This window comes from Excalfactoria chinensis, chromosome 4 (genome assembly GCF_039878825.1).
Source record: "Excalfactoria chinensis isolate bCotChi1 chromosome 4, bCotChi1.hap2, whole genome shotgun sequence".
NCBI classification, from domain to species: domain Eukaryota; kingdom Metazoa; phylum Chordata; class Aves; order Galliformes; family Phasianidae; genus Excalfactoria; species Excalfactoria chinensis.
Window position 1 is genome coordinate 44,081,423 of NC_092828.1, and position 19,140 is coordinate 44,100,562.

The window sequence follows — 19,140 nt, forward strand, 5'->3', positions numbered from 1 at the left end:
ATTGAAAGGCTGCTCTCATGTCTCCCCAGAGCATTCTCCAGGCTGCTCCAGCCAACAACCCCAGCTCCCTCAGCACATCCTTAGGTGTTCTGTCCTCCAGATCATTTTTGTGGCCCTGGACATGCTTTAACATGTTTACATCCCTCTTGTACTGAGGACACCACATCCAAACACAGCACTCCAGGTGAGGTTTCACCACCACAGAGCAGAGGGGCAGGATCATTTCTCTGTCTCTGCTGACCACACTTCTTTTGGTGCAGCCCAAGATACAGTTGGCTTTCTGGGCTGTGAGGGCACATTGCTGGCTCATGAACAGCTTGCCATCCACCAGTACCTGCAAGGCCTTTTTGGCAGGGCTGTACTCTAGCCTTACCTGCTCCAGCTTGTACTGATAGTGAGGGTTGCCACAACCCAGGTGCAGTACTTAGTACTTAGTTTTACTGAGGTTCACCTGGGCTCACTGTTTGAGCCTGTCCATATCTCTCTGGATGGCATCCTCTCCCTCAGGCATCTCAACTGCACCACACAGCTTGGGTTCACCTGCAAACTTGCTGAGAGTGCAATTGATCCCAAAGAAAATCCATAAATACTCTTCTGAATGGGTTGAGAAAGAGCCATCCTGGAGGGGCCTCATCTTCCAGACCTGCAGGCACCACATGCACTGCTCAGCTTTCTCCATGCTGGAGGTACAATAACCATCAGGCAGGTCACGTTCAAGGACACTAAGATTGGACTGAGAAAAAAAAAGAAAGATTTATCAAATGGGAGAAGGAAACTAAGAACCATACTGAAGTGTTGCAAAAAACTGTGGTCTTGACTATACAGAGAATTAAATAGAGCATAACAGACTACAGCAAAGGATAATATTGGCTTGAAATAATATGAAGTTACTGATTTCTAAGGTAAATGGGGTGTCAGAAGGAAGAGAGGACTAAGGTTCCAAGAGGAAAACACCCCACATTCACATACCATCCCTTGAAAACAAGTACTGTCACAATGCTGTTATATACCTTGCAGCCTGTACTCAAACAAAAACGTTACCTTCTGGCATTGCCAAAGTTCCACATTGGTGTTATCTGCAGCCCCATCAGCAGCGCCCAGAGCCCTGCTCTTTCTCAGCAAGTCCACACGTGGTGCCAGGGCACAATGTGCACCATCTCCAAAAACTTGGGCTTTTTCTCCTCCTTTTCCCTTTGCTTTCTGCAGCCTTTGCAGATGTAAAGAGGTTTCAGCCACTCACCGGGCAAAGCAGCATGTGGAGAGCAGTGAGCAGCACTGGATACAGCAGCAGCTGATGCTGCAGCAGCCCCAAACCCATGCTCCATTAGCACTGAGCACAGCTTGATCCTCTTCCCCATTCTGGTTCAGCACATGGCCAACACATCTCTTCTGCAGCCAACAGAAGAGTAGAATGGTTTTCCTCTGGGAATCTTCACAGCAAAGTGACTGCTCCTTTGGGAAATGCAGCCAAAGCACACTCCAAAGCACACAGCCAGAGGGCATTGCCCCATGAGCGCCTCAGCCAAAAGGGAAGCATTTCTGTGCCGAATGAGAACAGGAGCTTTTTCCACAAGTCTGTTTCCATCCACTTCCATTAAAATTTAAAACAATCCTTGTGGAGGAAGTCTGGATGGCTCTTTTTGTTTGTTTGGTTGCCTTTTTGTTTTGCATGCTTAAAAACAATAACAAATAAAAGCCTCTCAAATTACTTTCTGATCACCAGAGGTACCTCACTCTGGTGCCCAAGAAAAGCCCTTAAAGCCTGGTGAAATCTGTCTGGGCTGTACAAAGGAACCCCATGTTGTCACTTACAAGGAGGGTGGTGAGGCACTGGCACAAGCTGCCCAGAGAGGTGGTGGAAGCCCTATCCCTGGAGACACTCAAGGTCAGGCTGGATGGGCTCTGAGCACCTGATGCCACTGTAGGCTCCCTGTTCATTGCGGGGGAGTCAGACTAGGTGGCCTTTAAGGGTCCCTTCCCAACTCAAACAATTCTATGGTTCTACAATTTAAGTTACTGTTATGATCTCAGTGTTACTTTGCTTGATCCTCATATTAGCTTAACACTTTACTCAAAAAAGCTTACTGATGGTTTCCCCTTAAAAAAAAGCTTACTGATGGTTTCCCCTTAAGTAAGTTGTAGTGCCATTTGTTTTTCAGCACGCAAGTCTATTTTCTCCCTGGACATGCCTCCAAAGTCAATGGCTGTGTTGCCATCACCCAGAACTCCTTCTTGTGATCCATTCCCCATTTATTTGTAATGCTTTCCTAACAGCTATCACAGGGCAGTGAAAAAAAAAACTGAGAGCACAGTGCATGTGTGAAATTGGTCAAAATGGTGTCACCCAGTAGAATCTTGTGAATTGTGCTACCTTAATGCCAGTAACTGAAACAGTCATTTAGCATCAGTAAACCCAGCTTTTCAGGGCACACACATGACTTGTGCACATCGAATGCCAGGAGACAAGCTTAGCTTTAACAGCACACTCTGTCACAGGTTGGTCATGAATCTGAGCGAGAGCCATGTGCCGAGAACACACCAAAACAGAAGCAATCCAAACATTGCAACTCTCTTCTGCCTGTGTTGTTTTTCTCTCACCCAGCACTCTGAGGGATTGCAAAGACTTCTGGAAGCATTAAAGTTGATGTCAATGTTCAACACAACATGAAGCTCTGCACAGCTCCATGTTCACATGGGACTTTCTGTGAAAAGTCACATCCTACATGGAGCAGCAATGCTTCTCCTAGGTAGAAATAAACACTTCTATGCCACTTCGCATGTTCATCGAGGCAGTGGCATGGGGTTTCTTCTCATTGTTTAGACATCATTTAGTTCCTATTAGTTCTGATAGCAGCTTTTCCACTCAAAATAATGTGGCTGTGAAGTTAAAGCCAGTGACAGCACAGATTCCTTCATGGATGTCATAGCGGTGTCGAGCTGAATTTGCCCTGCAGGTCTCATCTCCATTGTGGAAGGCTGCAATCTGAATTCAGTATCTGTAAATGTTGAGAATTAACAGAAGATATCACATCTCTCTGATTGAGTTCATAAGATGTCTGCCCAGCAGCAGCCCAGAGTTCTGTTAGCACAGCGAACTCAGGATGCAATGAGGGATGGTTCAATGGGACTCATCTGGGAAGCCTTGGAAGAAGCTGTATGACCTCAGACAGTCCAGATTTTTGGTGAACTTCTAGTGTGTCCTACATCTTGTTGCTCATATATACATATACACGTGGAAGACATGTGAGGAGCGCTGAGGTCCCGTGGTTTGCTCATCCCAGAGAAGAGGACTGTCACGATGGTATTGTGACAACTGAATGCTCAGCCAGCCCCTGGCAGGAGAGAGAAGGTGTCACGGTCCTGTGGAGGTTCCACAGCAAAATACCATCAGCAGCTGAACTGTGGATGTCCCATCTCTGCCAATAGACGTCCTTCCCACCTCCATCCCAGCGTCACCCTACCCAGCAGCCCTGCAGTGTCCTGAGGAGCCACTATCCAAAGCGGAACTTTAGCCGGTAGCGGCCTGGTCCAGGGCTGTGCCTTGACGTGGCCGTCTTCTTGGGTGGTGGAGGTGGGGGTGGCGGCTTCTTCTCAGGGCGGGCAACAGTGAAAGCCAGCTGGGATGGAGGGGGCTGCCGGAAGCGGGGCAGGAAGTGCGTGGAGACGTGCTGGGGGCGGGCACGGGGGCTGCAGCCCCTCTTGGCCTTGCCCCGCTTGTTGAGGGCCACGTACCACTGGCGGCCAGAGCGCTGCCCACGGTGCACAGCTGAGGCATAGGTGTTGTAGCTGTTCTCCTGGAAGCGCTCACGGAACTGGCACTCAGCAGTGAAGCGTGCCTGCAGGCAGAGACAGAAGTTAACTGGGGGGTTGTTCCCCCCCACCTCCACCCCCGTCCATAGCACAGTGCTCTCCCAAACTGTTGCTCTGAAACTGGTGAGTGATGCATGGGGAACATTCTGAGCTCCATCATTCCTAGTACCTCCCCGTACAAACTGGGACTCCACAGAAAAACCCTTCCCCAGAATTGGGATCACGTTGGAATATACTTTCCCATCACATTTTTTCCCTGTAAAACAGCTGGAATCAAATCTTTCAGTCTCTGCCTGGAAGACAATCCATCCCACTGATTTGTCTGTGCTTTCCTGCTTTTTTTATGCGCCCAAAGCACTGCATCTCTAGGCGCAACGCCTATGCTTACCTCACTGACCCATGGCACCCTGACTGCTGGGTTTAGGGTTGACTGAGGCTCCTGGAAAGCTGTACACCCACAGAGCTACTCTCAGAGCAGCTCCAGGCCTGCGGGCAAGGCTGTACCACAGCGCAGCACTGTGGCACCGCAGCAGCTCCGCATCAAAGCATAGCCGTGAGTGACGGGCACAGAGTTTGCTTTGTGCATTGGGCCATGAAATAACTTTATCCCGCCAAGGCCGGGAGGAACAACAGATGCAGGCTTTGTGTTATCGGCATTATCAGTCCAGCCATCCTCAGGCGTTTGGGTCAAGTTTCTACAAATTGATGGCTTTCATCAGAGGAAGGCACCATGTCTCTCCCCAAGGTTGCTCCTGCAATGTGGATTTGCCATGCACAGACTGAGGCTGAGTTCCTTGCTGCATTTTCATAGAACCATACAATGATTTGAATTGGAAGGGATCCTTAAAGAGTATTCAGTCCAACTCCCCTGCAATGAGCAGGGACCCCAACAGCTACATCAGGTGCTCAGAGCCCCTCCAGCATGACTCTGAATGTCTTCAGGTATAGAGCACCAAACTCCTCTCAGGGCAACCTATGCCAGAGCTTCATTAGTCTTAGTTTAGAAAACATCTTTAAATTCAATCTAATTTTCCCCTCTTTTAGTTTGAAACACTTTCCCCTTGTCCTGTCACAACAGACCCTATTGAACAGTCTGTTCCCTTCTCTCTTATAGCTCCCCTTTGGACATTTAATGATAGAATCATTCTTTTCCTGTATTTCAGTGACCGACAATGAAGAAAGCACCAAATCCCAAACCATTTCCCCCTGACTATCACAACAGACCCTGCTAAAGAGTCTATCCCCTTCCTTCTTATAGCCCCCCTTCAAATACTGAAAGTCCATTGTTTTGCCTAGCCCTACTCAGCCCATTTTCCATATTTCCCCCCTACACAAGCCATCCTCGCTGTCCCAGCCCCATCCTGCTTGAAAGCACTCATGCTCTGGGCATCTCCAGGAGCAATGCCTCCACAGAACTCAGTGCAGAGCAGCATAGAAAGTGCACAAACCTCACTCGATGGCACCCTGTGGGCTTAAGCAGCCCCAGCACATCACCAACACTCATGTAGAAGCATCACTAATGCAGGGCAGGCACTGCATGCCCCGAGTACCAGTGTGTGCACACAAAGCTGTTGCAGCACCAGTATGGAGCTGTATGCACTGGGAATACTCACACTTGCGTGGAGTTTTCCTTTCTTTGACATAGCTAGAAATTTGTTGCTGAAAACTCCTCGGATTCCTACGATCCCCTGAGAGACGGCAAAGATTTCCAGAACGCCTAGGAAGACAGGAAGCTCGGAATAAATCACATTTCTTTTTGCATCAGCGTGACAAAAATAAAGCAGAAATCTCACGGCTGCGTTTCTCCACCAAAAGGCCCCGCTCCTCAGCAACCGCCTCTGCGCAGCTCTGCTGCTCCTCCGTCCCCCAGCGAGCGGTATGACGCTGCGGCTGTGGGGTTTGGCTTATTCTTCTCCTTATTTCCAGCCGGTTCCCCGAACCCGAGGGGGACAACTGGGGGCCGAGGATGCTCTTTTGAGCGGCTTGCGCCAGTGCCGACAGATCGCAGGTTCGGGAAGCCCCATTTTCCCCCGAATTTCTCACCTGTTCTCAAGCCACGCAGGTTTGCCCCCACCCCATCCCTGGGAGCCGCGGTTTCAGAGGATGGTTTGGGACAGAGCGAGCTCCCACCCGGAGAAACCTTTTTGCTTCCATGCGGCCAGCAAGGCGCGGCTGCCACAGCCCCGACCTCCAAAACGCGGGCAGGAAGGGGCCCCGGCCCCAGCACTCACTGAGCGGGCTGGCGGCGTGCGCGCCGTCCACGCGGCCGTCGGGGTGCAGCTGCAGGTGGAAGCCGATGCCCACCCGGCAGTACAGCCGGCCCCGCCGCCGGCCCGGGCCCGCCGCCGTCAGGGAGGAAGGAGAGGAGGACGAGGAGGAGGAAGACGCGGAGTGTCCCCCGCCGGGCAGCCGCTCCCTCCGGCCGCGAGCGGGCAGGGCGAGGAGGAGGAGGAGGAAGAAGAGGAAGGCCGGGCGCATGCCGCCGGCGGGAGGAGGAGAAGGAGGAGGAGGAGGAAGGGCGGGAGGAGGGCTCGGCATCCCGCTCCGCCGCCCGGCACCGGCGGGAGGGGGCCGCCCCCGGCGCTGGCAGCCCGGGGGGGGCCGCACCTGTGCGGGGTCGAACAGCTCCCGGCGGTACGGGGCGCGGCGCTGCCTCGGGTTACGGCGGGGCCCCCCCAGGGCCGGCAGGGATTGGGTTGCAGCCCCGCCGGGAGATGACAGCCGGCAGCTGCGGGGAAGGGGCCGGGGCCGACCCCTCCCGTGTGGGGCCCCGGGTCTGAGCGCAGAGCCGGGGGGAGCGGCAGCATCCCGCATCCCCAGTGGCCCCCACTGCCATCCCACCTCTTACCTCTACTCCTGCCTCATCGCAGCTCTACACCCCATGGGGACAGTCTCCCCAAGCACAACCCCCATTCCCCCACCCCCTATCCTTCCTCTGCACCCCCAAAGCTTCCATGGAAGCCCTCCCCTCCACTCATCTCACGCCCCTCCGTGTGCCCACCAGCACTAGAAAACCCCACTGCAGGGCAGGGGGAGGGGGGTCCCGGAGGTCAGGTTCACAGGAAACACTGTAGGTGACCTTCAGCTGTGAGGAAGAGGAAGGTGACAGGGGGAGGGGGGGGGAACAACACATGCTTGAGGGTGGCACGCATGGTCCTGCATCCGTATCTATATATATACTTGTGTCTAAAAATAGAATCATAAATATATATACACACACATAAATATATAAGCAGGCAGATACACAGACACGCATGTTGCGCCATCTCCATATGTATAGAAGTAGAGCTGCCCCTATATTTAGAGGCCATACCTGCAGGAGGATTTGTGTGCTCAGAAGACTCTTCCTTTTTTGCTGTTGCAGCACTCAGCTCAGTGAGACCCATTCCTTCCTCTCGACCACAGCGGGATGGGGGGCTGGAGGGGGAATCAGTGCATCCTCACGGGGCATCCATGGCCTGGAGAAAGATTTACCCTTATGACGTCCATGCAGCAGGGAGAGGGGGGGAAAAAAAGGATAGACGAAGGCGGCTTGATTCTAAATAAATAACAAACCCTAATAGCCCACTTCCTGCAATAATCCAATTTAATTGCCTGTGGCAGTTGCAGCCCTTACACACAAACAGCAGCGGCCTCTGAAGGCTGCAGCTGAAGTGTTGCTGCTGCCTGAATTATTCAGGGCTTGGTTACAGAGCAAACTACCGGTAGACAGAAAAATCCCTATGGACCCAATCCCTGTGTGTCCCATCCCTGAGGACCCCTTACCTGTGGGCACTGTCTTTTCTTCTCCTATCTCTAGGGGTCCCATCTCTACCCCATTCTTGGGCATCCAGTACTCACAAACCCCATCCCTGGTGGTCCTAATGCACTGGGGGCACTGAGGAGTGGCACCATTTGTGCATCCCACAGCTATGCCACCACCAGGATTTCAATGAAGCATAGCGACCCCAATGGTCACAGACAAGGACAAAGACCCGAGCAGCCCCAGAGCAGTGCTTACATAAGGAAATGAACGTTCCAGAAGTCCTAAAGGAGCAAAGGAGCCCCCGTTGCACACTACACGTTTCCCAGCAGCTGTCAGAGTATCACAGTGATTGATGGAAGCTCCGCAGGGATTTCCCCCTCCGAAAGTGAGGCTCTGTGATTTCGGCCCCAAAACAGAGAAACCAGAAATGGGGGAGGCTGGGGGGGATGGGAACAGGAACAAAATAAAACACACAAAGCGAAAAGCACTGGAGCTTCTCAGCAAAGCTGTCTCTCCCCCTGTAACCCCTCCGGGGGCGACTCCACCTGAGCTCCAGGGGATGCCCGAGGCTGAAACGCCGCAGCCCCACTAGGTGGCAGTGTGCGCCCGTGAGAGGGTTCCAGCAGAGCCCAAAGCACTAACCGCCCCCCCTCGGTCCCCCAAAATCCCTACACCATCCTTCAAATTCCCTTAAATTCCCCCCAGATCATGCCCTAAACCACCCTCCGCCCCCAAGCATTAGGAGTGTCCTCGGTCTGGGCGGAGCTGCCCTCATTTGGATGCAATGCAGCACAGGTGGTGGTTAAAGTGTAATGAGGTGCAGGGGTGGGTGTGATGATGGGGGGGTGTCGATCGGGAAGTTTATGGGACAGCTCTTTGAGAGGAGGTTCCCATTGCGAAGTGCTGCGCTGAGGGATTTAGGGGGAGTGGGGCAGTGCGGCTTTTGGGGGGGGGGGGGGGGGGGAAGGGGAATGGAGGTGATGGGAATATGGAATGGACAGTGTGGAGGGAGAAAGATGAAAAGGAAAAGAAGAGGATGGGGTGGGGTGGGGGGGACGAATAAGAAAGAAGGGTAGAAAGAAAGAAAAAGAAAAGAAGAAGGAAAAAAAGAAAAAAAAAAAGAAAAAAAAAAAAGAAAAAAAAAAAAAAAAAAAGGGAACCAGAATAGAAGAAAAATAAAAGAAAGTGAATGAAGAAGTAAGGGAAATAAATAAAGGAGTACTCAGAGCCCCAAACGCACTGCTCTGCAGAACCCGGTGTGCAAAAATGGCTTTCCCTTCTGCCCCCCCCCCCCCCTCCAACCCGGCTCCAGCCCGCCGGATGCGCGGTGCCCAGCATTGCCCTCGGGATCGCGGGATCTCTACGACAGCACCCACCTCTCACTCGTGTCCCTCTTACAGAACTCTCCCCCACCTCCCCTTCACGGACAAGAGCTTCTCAGGGTCGGTGATAGGGGCACGGTGTGGGTCCCAGCCTCCCCCCTTCCCGCAGTGACACACGCACGGCCGCACACGGGGACTGAGCCCCAGCGCCACTCGAACAGTGTGTGGGACCGGGAGCTCTGCGGGGCTCCAGGTGGCATCGGCCGGGGAGCGGCACTATGCTGGGAATGGGATATGGTGAGGGGTAAGAGGGTAGGGGGACAGGGGAGAAGGAATGGGAAAAGAGAAGGGAAAATTGAAGAAGGGAAAGAGGAAAATAGGAAAAGGAATGGGAAAAGGAAGATGGAGAAGGGAATGGGAAAAGGAAAAGAAATGGAATAGGTAAACGGGGAAAGGGACCGGGAAAAGGAAATGGGAGAAGAGAATGGGAAAGGGGGGAATTAAAAGGGAAAGTGGAATGGGGAAAGTGAAGGAGAAGGAAAAATGAATGGGAATAGGAAATGGGAAAAGCGAGGGGGAACAGAAAAGGACAGTGGGGTGGGAAAAGGGAATGGGAAAAAAGAATGAAAAGGACAATTGAGTAGGAAAAGGGAATAGGAAAAGCGGGGGGAGAGAGAGGAAAATTGAATGGAAAAAAAAAAAGGCAATGGGAAAAGGCGGAAGAGAAAGAAAATTGAATGGGAAAAGTGAAAAAAGGAGGGGAATTGGATGAGAAAGGGAAGGGAGAAAGGAAGGGTGAAAGGGGGGGAAAGAAAAGGTAAGAAGGAATGGGGAAAATACGATGGGAAAATGGAAAAGGGGGAACAAGAAGGAAAAAGGAAAAGGAGAAAGGGGAAGGAAAAAGGAGAAAGTGGGAAATGGAAAGAAGTAAAAAGGAGAACGGGGTAAAAGGAGAAAGGGAAACGTGGAAAAGGAAGGGAAAAAGAAGGGACTGAAATGGAGTGTAAAGAGCGAAAGAGGAGAGGGGAACAGAATAGGAAAGAATGAAAAGGGAAAGGAAAATAAAAGAGAAAGAAAGAACGAGAAAGAAAAGAAGAAAGAGAGGAGCAGAGAAAGGGGACGGAGGTGCGGAGGGGCGCGGAGCGAGTTGGGGGGGGGGGGGGCGCGGAGGGTCCGACCCCGCGGCCCCACTGAGTAACTGCGGCTGCGATGCAGAAAATAAATCATTTATTGTCAAAGCACCCAGCGCACCCAGATAGACTATAAAGTTTAATAAATCTTTTCGGGGGGTGGGCGGGCCGGGCCGGGCCGGGCCGGGGGCATGAAAAGAAACACGAAACTACCGAGACTCCATCATTCACGGGCACATGTCACACGCGGGCGGGCGGCGGGGACGGGACGGACGGGGACGGGGGGGGGCGCGGGGAGCCCCGAGGCGAGGAGGGTGGGGGGGGTGGGGGGGTCCCGTCCGCCGTCCGCCTTCAGCCGCCGCCGCAGCCCCGCCCGGAGCTCCGTATCTAAAATAAAACCTTTACCCTGACATAGAATTATTCTTACATCTAAACCATAAGTGCTTCATAATTTAAGTAGAAACGTATGACAAATGCATCAATATGTTGCAATATATGACATTTCAAAAAATGTACTTTAAGTCATTTGCTTTCCTTTTTTTTTTTTCTCTCTTTTTCCCGTTTCCCCCCCCTTTTTTTTTCGCCTTTTTCTTTCCTCTTTTCCCTTCTTCTCTTCCTTTGCCGTTTTCCTTGTTTCCCTCTTTATGCCCTTCGTCCATTTTTTGAGTCCATTTTTGAGTCCGTTTTTCTCCATTTCTTCCTTTTTCTCCGTTTTCTCATTTCCCCCCTTTTTCTCATTTTTTCCCCTCAAATTCTCTCATTTTCTCCATTGGCTCTGGGTTGATTTTCCATTTTTTCCCATTTCCCCCAATACTGTCCATATTTCTTCATTATTTCCTTTATATTCTCCCATTTTCCTTCCATTCTTCTCCATTTTCCCCCATTTTCTCCATTTTTCCCCCAATCTTTCAGCCGTTCTTCTCCATTTTTCTCCATTCTGCCCGTTTCCTCCATCGCTCCCTGTTTTCTCCATCTTCCTCCGTTTTCTCACTTCTCCCAATTCTATCCGCTTTGCCCATTTTCTCATTCTTGTCCACTTTTCTCCTTTTTTGGTCCATTTTCTCAAATTCTCTCAAATTTCTTTTTTTTTTCTCTCCATTTTCCTCCGTTTTCCCCCCATTTTCTCAATCTTTTTTCCCCCATTTTTCTCTCTCTCTTTTTTTTCCCCCTCCATTTTCCCCTTCTCGAATCCTCTCCGCTCTCTTCGTTTCCTCCACATTTCTCTCCATTTTCTCCCCCCGTCCCCCTTCCCCCCTTCCTCCCCGCCGCTAGTTGTGCGAGGTCATGTGGCGGGAGAGGTGGTGCCGCTCGCGGAAGGACTCGTTGCAGATGGGGCACTTGAGCTTCTCTTCGCGGCGCCGCTTCACCAGCGGCTCCAGCGCGTACTCCTTCTTGTGGTGCGAGCGCATGTGGTACACCAGGTCCGACGTCATGCGGAACGACGCGTTGCACTTGGCGCACCAGTTCTGCGCCGGGAGGCACAGCGACGCGAACGACGGCGGCAGCAGCGTCAGCGCCGACGGCAGCTGCAGCTGGAGCGGCCCCACCGCGGCCGCGGAGCTCTTGGGCCAGAAGGCGGTGGCGTAGAGGAATGGGCTCTGCTTGGCTCCCGCCCCGCCGCCCGCTCCCTCCTTGGCGGCCAGCTCGGCGGCGTACAGGCGGCCGGCGGAGGGGCCGTCGGGGCACGGCTCTCCCAGCGCTCCCAGCTTGGGGCCGAGCGGCAGCGGCGGAAAGCAGCGGGCGGGCTGCGAGAAGGCGCTCTTCCTCTCCTCCGCCCCGACGGCTCCCGCCGCCCCGAGCTGCGGCACCGAGCTGAACGCGCTGCCCCGCGTCGCCGCTCCGTTTCCACCGCCTCCCGCGGAGCGGGGGCACAGCGCCGGCTCCCCGCCTCCGCCCGCCGTCGGGGCCGCGGGCGAGGAACGCTCGGGGCCGTCCTCGGGAGCTGCGTCGGGCTCGGGACCGCGCGCCGCCTTCTTCACCTCGACGAAGGCGCTGCGCTTCGCCTCGCCCGTCTCGGGGCTGGGGGGCGCGAAGAGGCGGCCGCCCTCTTCGGGGCCGCAGTAGGAGCCGGCGGCGCGGAACTGCTGCTGCGGGGCGCACACCGGCTCCTCCTTGGGGGCCGCCGGCAGCCCCGGGCGCTCCGTCGGGAAGCGGCCCCGTGCCTCCTCCTCGGGGTATCGCCGTTTGGTCCCTCCGCCCGCACCCTCGGGGGTAACGTCGGGGCGGCGCGGGGGATTCTCCAGCTCCCGGGCCAGGTTGTGGAAGTCCGTGGAGGGCTTGGCCGCTCCCCCAGCGCCGCCGTCAGGGAATGGGTGAGGGAGCGGCTTGGCGAACTTGGCGGGCTCCGGCTCCTTGGCTGCCGCCTCCTTTCCGTCGGGGGGTCCGCCGTTGGTTCCGTGCAGCCGCTTGGGGCAGCGGAAGCGCAGGTGGGCGGCGAAGGGCAGCTCGAACTGGAAGCGCTGTCCGCACTCGGGGCAGGAGAACGGCGGCGACCCTGTGCGGGACACGGGGAAGGAGACGCGCGCTCAGCCCCGGGCTTCTCAGAGCCACCGTCGAGGAAGGGCACCCCGCAACCCCCCGCCCGGCCCCTTCCCTGGGGGGGATGTTGGGGGGCACCCACCGTCGGGGCCCCGCGCGGGGCCGAGTAGCAGCAGCTCGGCGAGCTCCTTGCCGTACCACACCAGCAGCTCTTCGTCCTTGGCGATGCGGCGCAGGGAGCGGTAGAAGAGCTGCCCGCTCTTCACGTAGGCCTCCAGGTTCTGCTCCTGCCGCTCGCGGGCCGCCTGCACCAGCCGCAGCCACATCAGCCCCTCCGCAGAGCCGTTGGCCGCCGACGTGTCCACCTGCAAAGGGCCGAGTGTCCGTCGGGAGTTCCCCAGGGGCCGTGGGGCCGCTCCTCCCGCCCCGTCGGCGGCTCTTACCCGGAAGATGTAGGGCACGGTGCGCTTGTCGGTGGATTTGAGGGCGATGAAGGCGATGCTGTCGTAGAGAGACGTGTGGCTCAGCACGCACGGCCCGAAGATGGCATTCTCCGGGATGTCGCAGGTGGTGTAGACGCTGGTGAAAATGTCCGTCAGGCACTGCTGCACCGCTTTGGCCTCCCCGTCCCACGGCCCCCGCGGGGCGTCCTCCATGGCTGCGGGCGGGGGGAGCAGGAAGGGGGGGTTGGGGAACAAACAAACACACACAAAAAAAGAAGCCACAAAAAAATGAAATTATAGATATTTATAGAGGTAGAAATGAGAAGGAAAAATGAGAGCCATCGAGCTGGGAAAAAAAAAAAAATCATCAAAAAATGAAATGATGGATGTTTCCAGAGATGTAAATCAGAAGGAAAAAAAATGTGAGAAAAGTCATCTCGGTGGGGCAAAAAAATAAGGGCTCCGCGAGTGGGATGCGGCCGCCTCCGACGCCAGGGATGTGCGGGTGCGGGTGGAGAGCACGGCCCGGCCCGGAGGGTTCGGAGAGTGGCATTGTGGCTGACGGCAGCCACCTCCCGCTCCGAGAGGGAGCGTCTGGCTGCGCATTACCATAATCCAGCACTTTCCCTCCGAGATGTAATTCAAAGCAGAGAGCGGAGGTAATTCTTTTTACCCCGACACGCGCTCCGCAGAGCAGCCCCGCCGCCCGCGCGGGGTCGGGAGATGCGGGATCCCACCCTGCGCTGCGCTCCCGCGGAACCCTCTTCCTCCCGCCCCGCTCCTCCGAATTCCGCCCTCCCCACCTCCACCGAACGGATCCCCGTGAACCGCCCGCTCCGGAGCCGCGGGACCCGGCCCCGCTTCCCGAGGACACCGCGGCCACGTCCCCCCGCAGAGCGGCGGAGGGTGCCCGGCCCCCCGCGGGATCGGGGACCGGGAGGGGGCCGCTCCCGGTGCCCCCCCTCCGCCGCCGTCGTTGAGGCGCTGCCCGGCCCCACCGCGCCGATCTCCGCAAACGAAAGCGGCGGCGGCGGGCGGCCCCCGCCGAACTTTCCCCCCGCCGCCCCCCGCTTTCCCCCGGCTCCGCGCAGCCCCCGGCTCCCCGTGGCCGCCCTTTGTCCGGGTCCGGCTCCGGGCATTGTTCCCTCCGCCACTCACCGGGGGCGGCGGGCCCGCGCTCCCCGCCCGGCGCTGGCACAAAGGCGGCCGCCGGCTCCGTGCCCCCCGCTCAGCGCCGCTCCATGGCCCGGCCGAGCGCGCTCCGCGCCGCGCAGATGGACGCGGCGCAGTGAGTGAGTGGCACGCAGACACACACTTTTTGTTTGCCGCACATAATCTGCCCAATGACGCGTGACAGCCCACGTCCCCTCCCTTTAACCCCTTCGGGGAACGCCCGCTCGCCGCCCGTCCACCCGCACGGCCCTCACCTGGCAGCGCGGGGGGACCCCCCGAAGCTTCGGGACCCGACGTCCGCCCCCGGGGGGCAGCGGGGCAGTCACCGAGGGGATAGAGCCACCGCCGTGACAGAGCCACTGCGGGGACGGAGCCACGGTCGCGGTGACGGAGCCACCGCCGGGGCGGCCCCGACGGCGCTGCTGCCCCCGCGCACCGGGATTAGGGATAGATGCGGGATGAGGGATGGATGCGGGATGAGGGGTGGATGCGGGATGAGGGGTGGATGCGGGATGCGGCCGCTCGGTGCCTGCGGAAGGGTTCTCCCGCATGGAGAGCTTTCTCTGCTCCAGTCCTTCCCGCCGTCATTTCGGACCCGCGATGGATTTGAAAAATAAAAAGTAAAAATGGAAATAAAAAGGCGAAAGTAAACAAAAGGCGGCACAAAGCCCCTTCCAGAGAGGAGCCGAGCGCTGGGTGCAATCAGAGAGCGGCGGGTGCGGGGCTTTCACATTCACTTATCCGCCGCGTAATTACGATTTTCCCTGCATTAGGATTAAGGGCTGCCCGTAATGTGCTTTCAACATTTATCTTATTAATTCCACAAACCCAGCGGCTCCTCAACGGGGATTGCTATAACATTGCCGATACGCGGCAATTCGGAGCTGCTTCGGAGGTGCGCTATTTTTTGCGTTACATATTTTTTCTCTCTTTTTTTTTCTCCCCCCTTTTCTTATTTTTAGCCCCCACTGCTTGGCACGCAGCGCCCTACCCGCTGCTTTGCACCGGGGAGCAGAGAACCGAATCAACCTTTTCCTTTGCCACAGTTTGAAGGGGCACCACAGGAGGAGCGGTGCCCGAACCGCTGCAACATCGTCACTGCCGCCACCAGCCCCGGGCCCGGTGCAGAACTGCGTGGAATTTTGGGGTATTTTGGGGGCATTTCGAGGCATTTTCGTCCCCACCACTGCTTTTGGGTTCTCGCTTCCTGTGTGCTGAGGGAGATATCTTTAGGGATACTTCCCCAAAGTGTCTTCCGAGAGCCCCGTGCGTTATCCACGAGAAAATTTCTGCGTGCAAAGCCGCGGCCCCGACGGAGCGGCCCGAACCACCCTCCGAGCGGTGGTGAGGCCAAAAAGCAAAGAGTGAAACAAGCCCTGAGCTCCGCGGTCCCTCCGTGTCCCGAGCCCAGAGCTGCCACCTCGACCCTGGCACCCCCGGAATCACTGACAAATATTCACGTCTTTTCTCAGCAGTGCGGGAGTTTCTCGGTGAGCTCTGAGCTGAAGGCTGAAGGGTGCACGCAGTATCCCCTAGCTCTCACCACTCAACAGCTCAGCTCCCTGCCCTCTATTCACTGCTCCCTGGCTTTGGCTTCCCAGAAGTGCACAGGGCAAAGGGATGGGGCCCAGGGCTGCACCCCGTTTTCACCCCCAGCACCCAGGGCTCTCCTTTTCCACTGGAAGTGAAGACAGAGGGACGGATAAACTGATGTGGAGGATTCCAGCGGGTACGGAGACCGCAGCTCCCCGAGATTGATTTCCCTCCGTCATAAATCTCAGCCCGCTGTCCCCCTGCCCACCCAAGCATGATGAAGCCCTTTTCCATCGAGTATTCAGCACCGGAGCCGCACAGCCCGCCCGGCCCGCAGCCATCTGCTGCTTCGGGAGCGGAGAAGAACAGCGGCCACAGAGAAAGGGCCGCGCTGTCCGGACCGCTCCGGGACAAACGGCGGCTCTGAATAGCGGCCGCAGCCTCTGCCTCTCTCCGTGCCTATGGAGACGGAGGAAGAAAGGGAGCATTATAGCGATGCGACAATTGTAACACGAGCAAAAGAAGAGGCGCCCAAAGGGCAGCGCTGCGGCGGCGGAGGGCCCCGGGTGGAAGGGTACTGCCGGGTTTATAGGGACTTTCTTTGCTTTTCGATCGGGAGCCAAAGAGTCGGGGGACAACCCCCGAGCAGCGGCCGCAGGACACAGGTGACGGCTTTTCGGGCTTTTCGGCATTTCTCCCTAATTCTTCCTCCCCATCCCGGCCGCAACATCCTGCAGGGTGAGCGCTCGCTTCCTCCGATGGAGGGCAGGAGAGGAGAGCCGACGGCTGCGGCCGCGGCCCTGGGGGACCGCAGCGCCTCCCACCCGCAGCCACCCACCGCCGTGACATCCCCCCCCGCCCTTTGCTCGGGGCTATGGCTCAGCGCTGCCCCTTCCTCGTGTTCCCCGACGTGTTGCTGCTTCCGTGAGCATCAGCCACGTGCGTGGGTCATCCCCATTCCCAATACCAACATTCCTTCCTTTTTTTTTTCCCCCCACCAAGTTTGCTTTTCACCGGGTTCAACGCATTACATGCGTGGCTCTGCGCTGCTTGCACAATGTTTTGCGTGATCTAATATTCTTTGTTCCAAACTGCAAAAAAAATCTAAATAAAGACTATAGTGTGTCGCATCGGTATAGGCATCAGCTCGCGCTTCCCGCGGCATATGGTACTTCAGAAGCCATATGTACCACTGTTTAGTGATTCTGGCAAAGAGGCGCAGAATGGTGAAATCCAACTGCCAGGATTTCTGAAAACAAATATGTAAATGCTCCAGTGCTTTTGTTATTCATAACATACCTCTAACACAGCACATACAATATGCTGTTCATTCTGTAACTAGTGTACTACTCAGCTATATTTGCTTCAGCCCTCGGTTTTAAAGATTTTTTTTTCCTGCTCTGTATGATTCCTCCATGCTTTCCCATCTACATCCATTTAAATTGGCACTTGGAGAAGGGGACTTTTCCTTTTTCTTTTTTTGGGGGGTGGGGGGGGGCGGAGGGGGTGGGAGGCGTGCATATCTATACAAGCGTCTAATAGTGGAACAAAGAGCTGTGTGATTGCAGCATCCCCTTGGCACAAGTGGTGGAAGGAAGCAGGGGAAAGGCACTGCTTTGGGGTCAGCTGCTGGAGTGGGGCAAGCATCCCAAGGAAAGTGATGCTGAACCTCTGGGGGACAACAAGAAACAACATCCAGGAGGGGGGATTTGGGACACCAATCCCACAGAGCATCCCACCTGATCCTGCACAGCGTCCCTACCTTGTCTCTTGTATTTGCTCTTTAAAGTGATGGGGTGACACACTTAAGAGCAGGTTCTATTGGTGTGCTATGAAAGTGGAGGCAGGTCCCAGAGTATCCTCTGCACCTGGAAACACATTCAAGGTCCAGCATCTCCAAGAACAACTTACGCTGTGAGATGCAAACCCTCGGCTGCTCAGCCATCTGCAAACCCTGTGTGAGTGCATGGAATTTGTACTTGTTGGTATTCACCTTAGTAGGGGAATGCATACCTTAGATGGATGTCATCACAGCTTATGGGGATTATCTGTGCCATGGTAGCAGCTCAGGGCTTTGATTCCAGAGCCTTGCAAGTGCCTCTGCCCTCCCACATGCATGAATGGGGCTGTGAAGGGCTGGGACACCTGGCACAGGTCCTGGGGCTGAGTCTCACCTTAACCACCTTTCAAAACCTAGAAAGCAACTTCCACAACATAAATAAACTCCAGTATTTTGGAAAAAGCCATCCCCAAATCTTGACCATCTTCACAGCAAAAAGCTCCCTATTTTTCATTGTGTTGATTCTTACTCTCAACCAACATCTGCCACTATGATTATGGTCTCTAATGAGCTTCTAAATCACATCACAGCATTCTGTGCTGATGAGCTGCAGTCAGTAACTAAGTGTTTCCTCCTGCAAGATGTGAAACACTTCCTACAAAATGCTGAATGCTTGCAATTCTCCCAACACAAAAGGTGAGAAACTGTTTTTTTAGCATGTCTTATTTGGGGAAACCCGGTAACTGAGTGATGCATAGAGAGATCTTAGCCTGCCTGCTTTGCATATAGTGCAGGTAGAAGACAATACAGAAACACACCCCCAAAAGAAGGCAGCAGCTTCAGGGGCTGTCCTTAGCTGTTGACCCCCTTAGAAAAGGTGAGGGAATTCAGGAAGGCCCATGGGCAGCCAACCGACCCACAGGGATGCAAGGCAGTTTTCTGGTGTCACACAGACACATCACAGCTCTTTTTCTTCCTGGACTCTCTTCTAACACACATCCAAGACCCAGCTTTTGTGGCACATGAGCTGAACTGAGCATGGCATGTGCATCCAGTCCTGTCTCAGGAGAATTGGGATGGAAGAACATACATAGATTTATTAAGCTATTTACAGGATGTTTATGATTTCTCATCAGGTTGGTAAAAAGGTGATGACTCCTCATGGATGACTCAGGATTTGTCTTCCCCTTCTGCTCCAGCAGCTCATGAGAAGAGAAGTGAGGAGGGGTAGGTTTATAGCACAGTCTCATGGAGATACTCATTACTTCCTGCAGATAAGGATGCGTACAGCTGATGCTAGCCAAACCATCCACAAGCTAACACCTGCATTTGGTTGGGCACAAGGCATCAGTCCTCCCTACCACCCAGAAAGACTATTCAGGACACGTCCAGTTCAACAAGACAGTGCTACCCTGTACACATAGAGATGCAGGATTCTCTTCTACCAGCAAAATCCCAGAGAAATGATGGTCCAGCCACATACTTCTTTCCTTAGGAAGTGGTTGAGAGCTAGAAAGGTATCAAGGAACATGTTGAAAAGTTGCTCTTTCATTTCTTCTGGTCTGCAGGCACCCAACACCCAAGCCCATAAAACAACCCTGGGATTGCAATAGTGTCCAACCTTTCTTGCAAGTTTGGAAAGCAGGAAACCCCAGTGGGCAAGCAGAAGAGCAAGGCAGTACTTCTGAGCATTCAGGAGCAGGAAGCAGACAGGGCACACACACGC

The 19,140-nt window shown here is 55.1% G+C and overlaps 2 protein-coding genes across 4 annotated transcripts; both read right to left on the bottom strand.

The window, feature by feature from the left end:
• Positions 1 to 1,047: 1,047 nt before the first annotated feature.
• Positions 1,048 to 6,288, bottom strand: FGF5 (fibroblast growth factor 5). 2 transcript variants are annotated; one of them, XM_072335529.1, is made up of 4 exons: positions 6,042 to 6,288; positions 5,424 to 5,527; positions 3,462 to 3,836; positions 1,048 to 3,332 (listed from the first exon to the last, which is right to left on the bottom strand). In XM_072335529.1, exons 1-3 carry the CDS (start codon positions 6,286 to 6,288, stop codon positions 3,492 to 3,494), a joined length of 696 nt encoding a protein of 231 aa, XP_072191630.1. In that variant the 3' UTR covers positions 1,048 to 3,332; positions 3,462 to 3,491. The 2 variants fall into 2 exon arrangements, with proteins under 2 accessions (XP_072191630.1, XP_072191629.1); XM_072335528.1 differs by having other exon boundaries at positions 1,048 to 3,836.
• Positions 6,289 to 11,183: 4,895 nt separating this feature from the next.
• PRDM8 (PR/SET domain 8) lies at positions 11,184 to 14,767 on the bottom strand. 2 transcript variants are annotated; one of them, XM_072336449.1, is made up of 4 exons: positions 14,356 to 14,767; positions 12,929 to 13,143; positions 12,628 to 12,850; positions 11,184 to 12,501 (listed from the first exon to the last, which is right to left on the bottom strand). In XM_072336449.1, exons 2-4 carry the CDS (start codon positions 13,139 to 13,141, stop codon positions 11,276 to 11,278), a joined length of 1,662 nt encoding a protein of 553 aa, XP_072192550.1. In that variant the 5' UTR covers positions 13,142 to 13,143; positions 14,356 to 14,767; the 3' UTR covers positions 11,184 to 11,275. The 2 variants fall into 2 exon arrangements, with proteins under 2 accessions (XP_072192550.1, XP_072192548.1); XM_072336447.1 differs by lacking the exon at positions 14,356 to 14,767 and adding an exon at positions 14,087 to 14,243 and having other exon boundaries at positions 11,185 to 12,501.
• Between the last annotated feature and the right edge of the window lie 4,373 nt (positions 14,768 to 19,140).

Bases quoted from the DNA above. Each gene is read 5' to 3' on its own strand.
- FGF5 (XM_072335529.1), bottom strand. From the start codon at position 6,288: ATGCGCCCGGCCTTCCTCTTCTTCCTCCTCCTCCTCCTCGCCCTGCCC. The intron at 5,528-6,041 runs GTGAGTGCTGGG...CTGTCTTCCTAG, and splicing joins GCACGCCGCCAGCCCGCTCA to GCGTTCTGGAAATCTTTGCC. The intron at 3,837-5,423 runs GTGAGTATTCCC...CTCTGCCTGCAG, and splicing joins AAGGAAAACTCCACGCAAGT to GCACGCTTCACTGCTGAGTG.
- PRDM8 (XM_072336449.1), bottom strand. From the start codon at position 13,141: ATGGAGGACGCCCCGCGGGGGCCGTGGGACGGGGAGGCCAAAGCGGTG. The intron at 12,851-12,928 runs GTAAGAGCCGCC...GGCCCTTTGCAG, and splicing joins CCGTGCCCTACATCTTCCGG to GTGGACACGTCGGCGGCCAA. The intron at 12,502-12,627 runs GTGGGTGCCCCC...TGTCCCGCACAG, and splicing joins CCCCGCGCGGGGCCCCGACG to GGTCGCCGCCGTTCTCCTGC.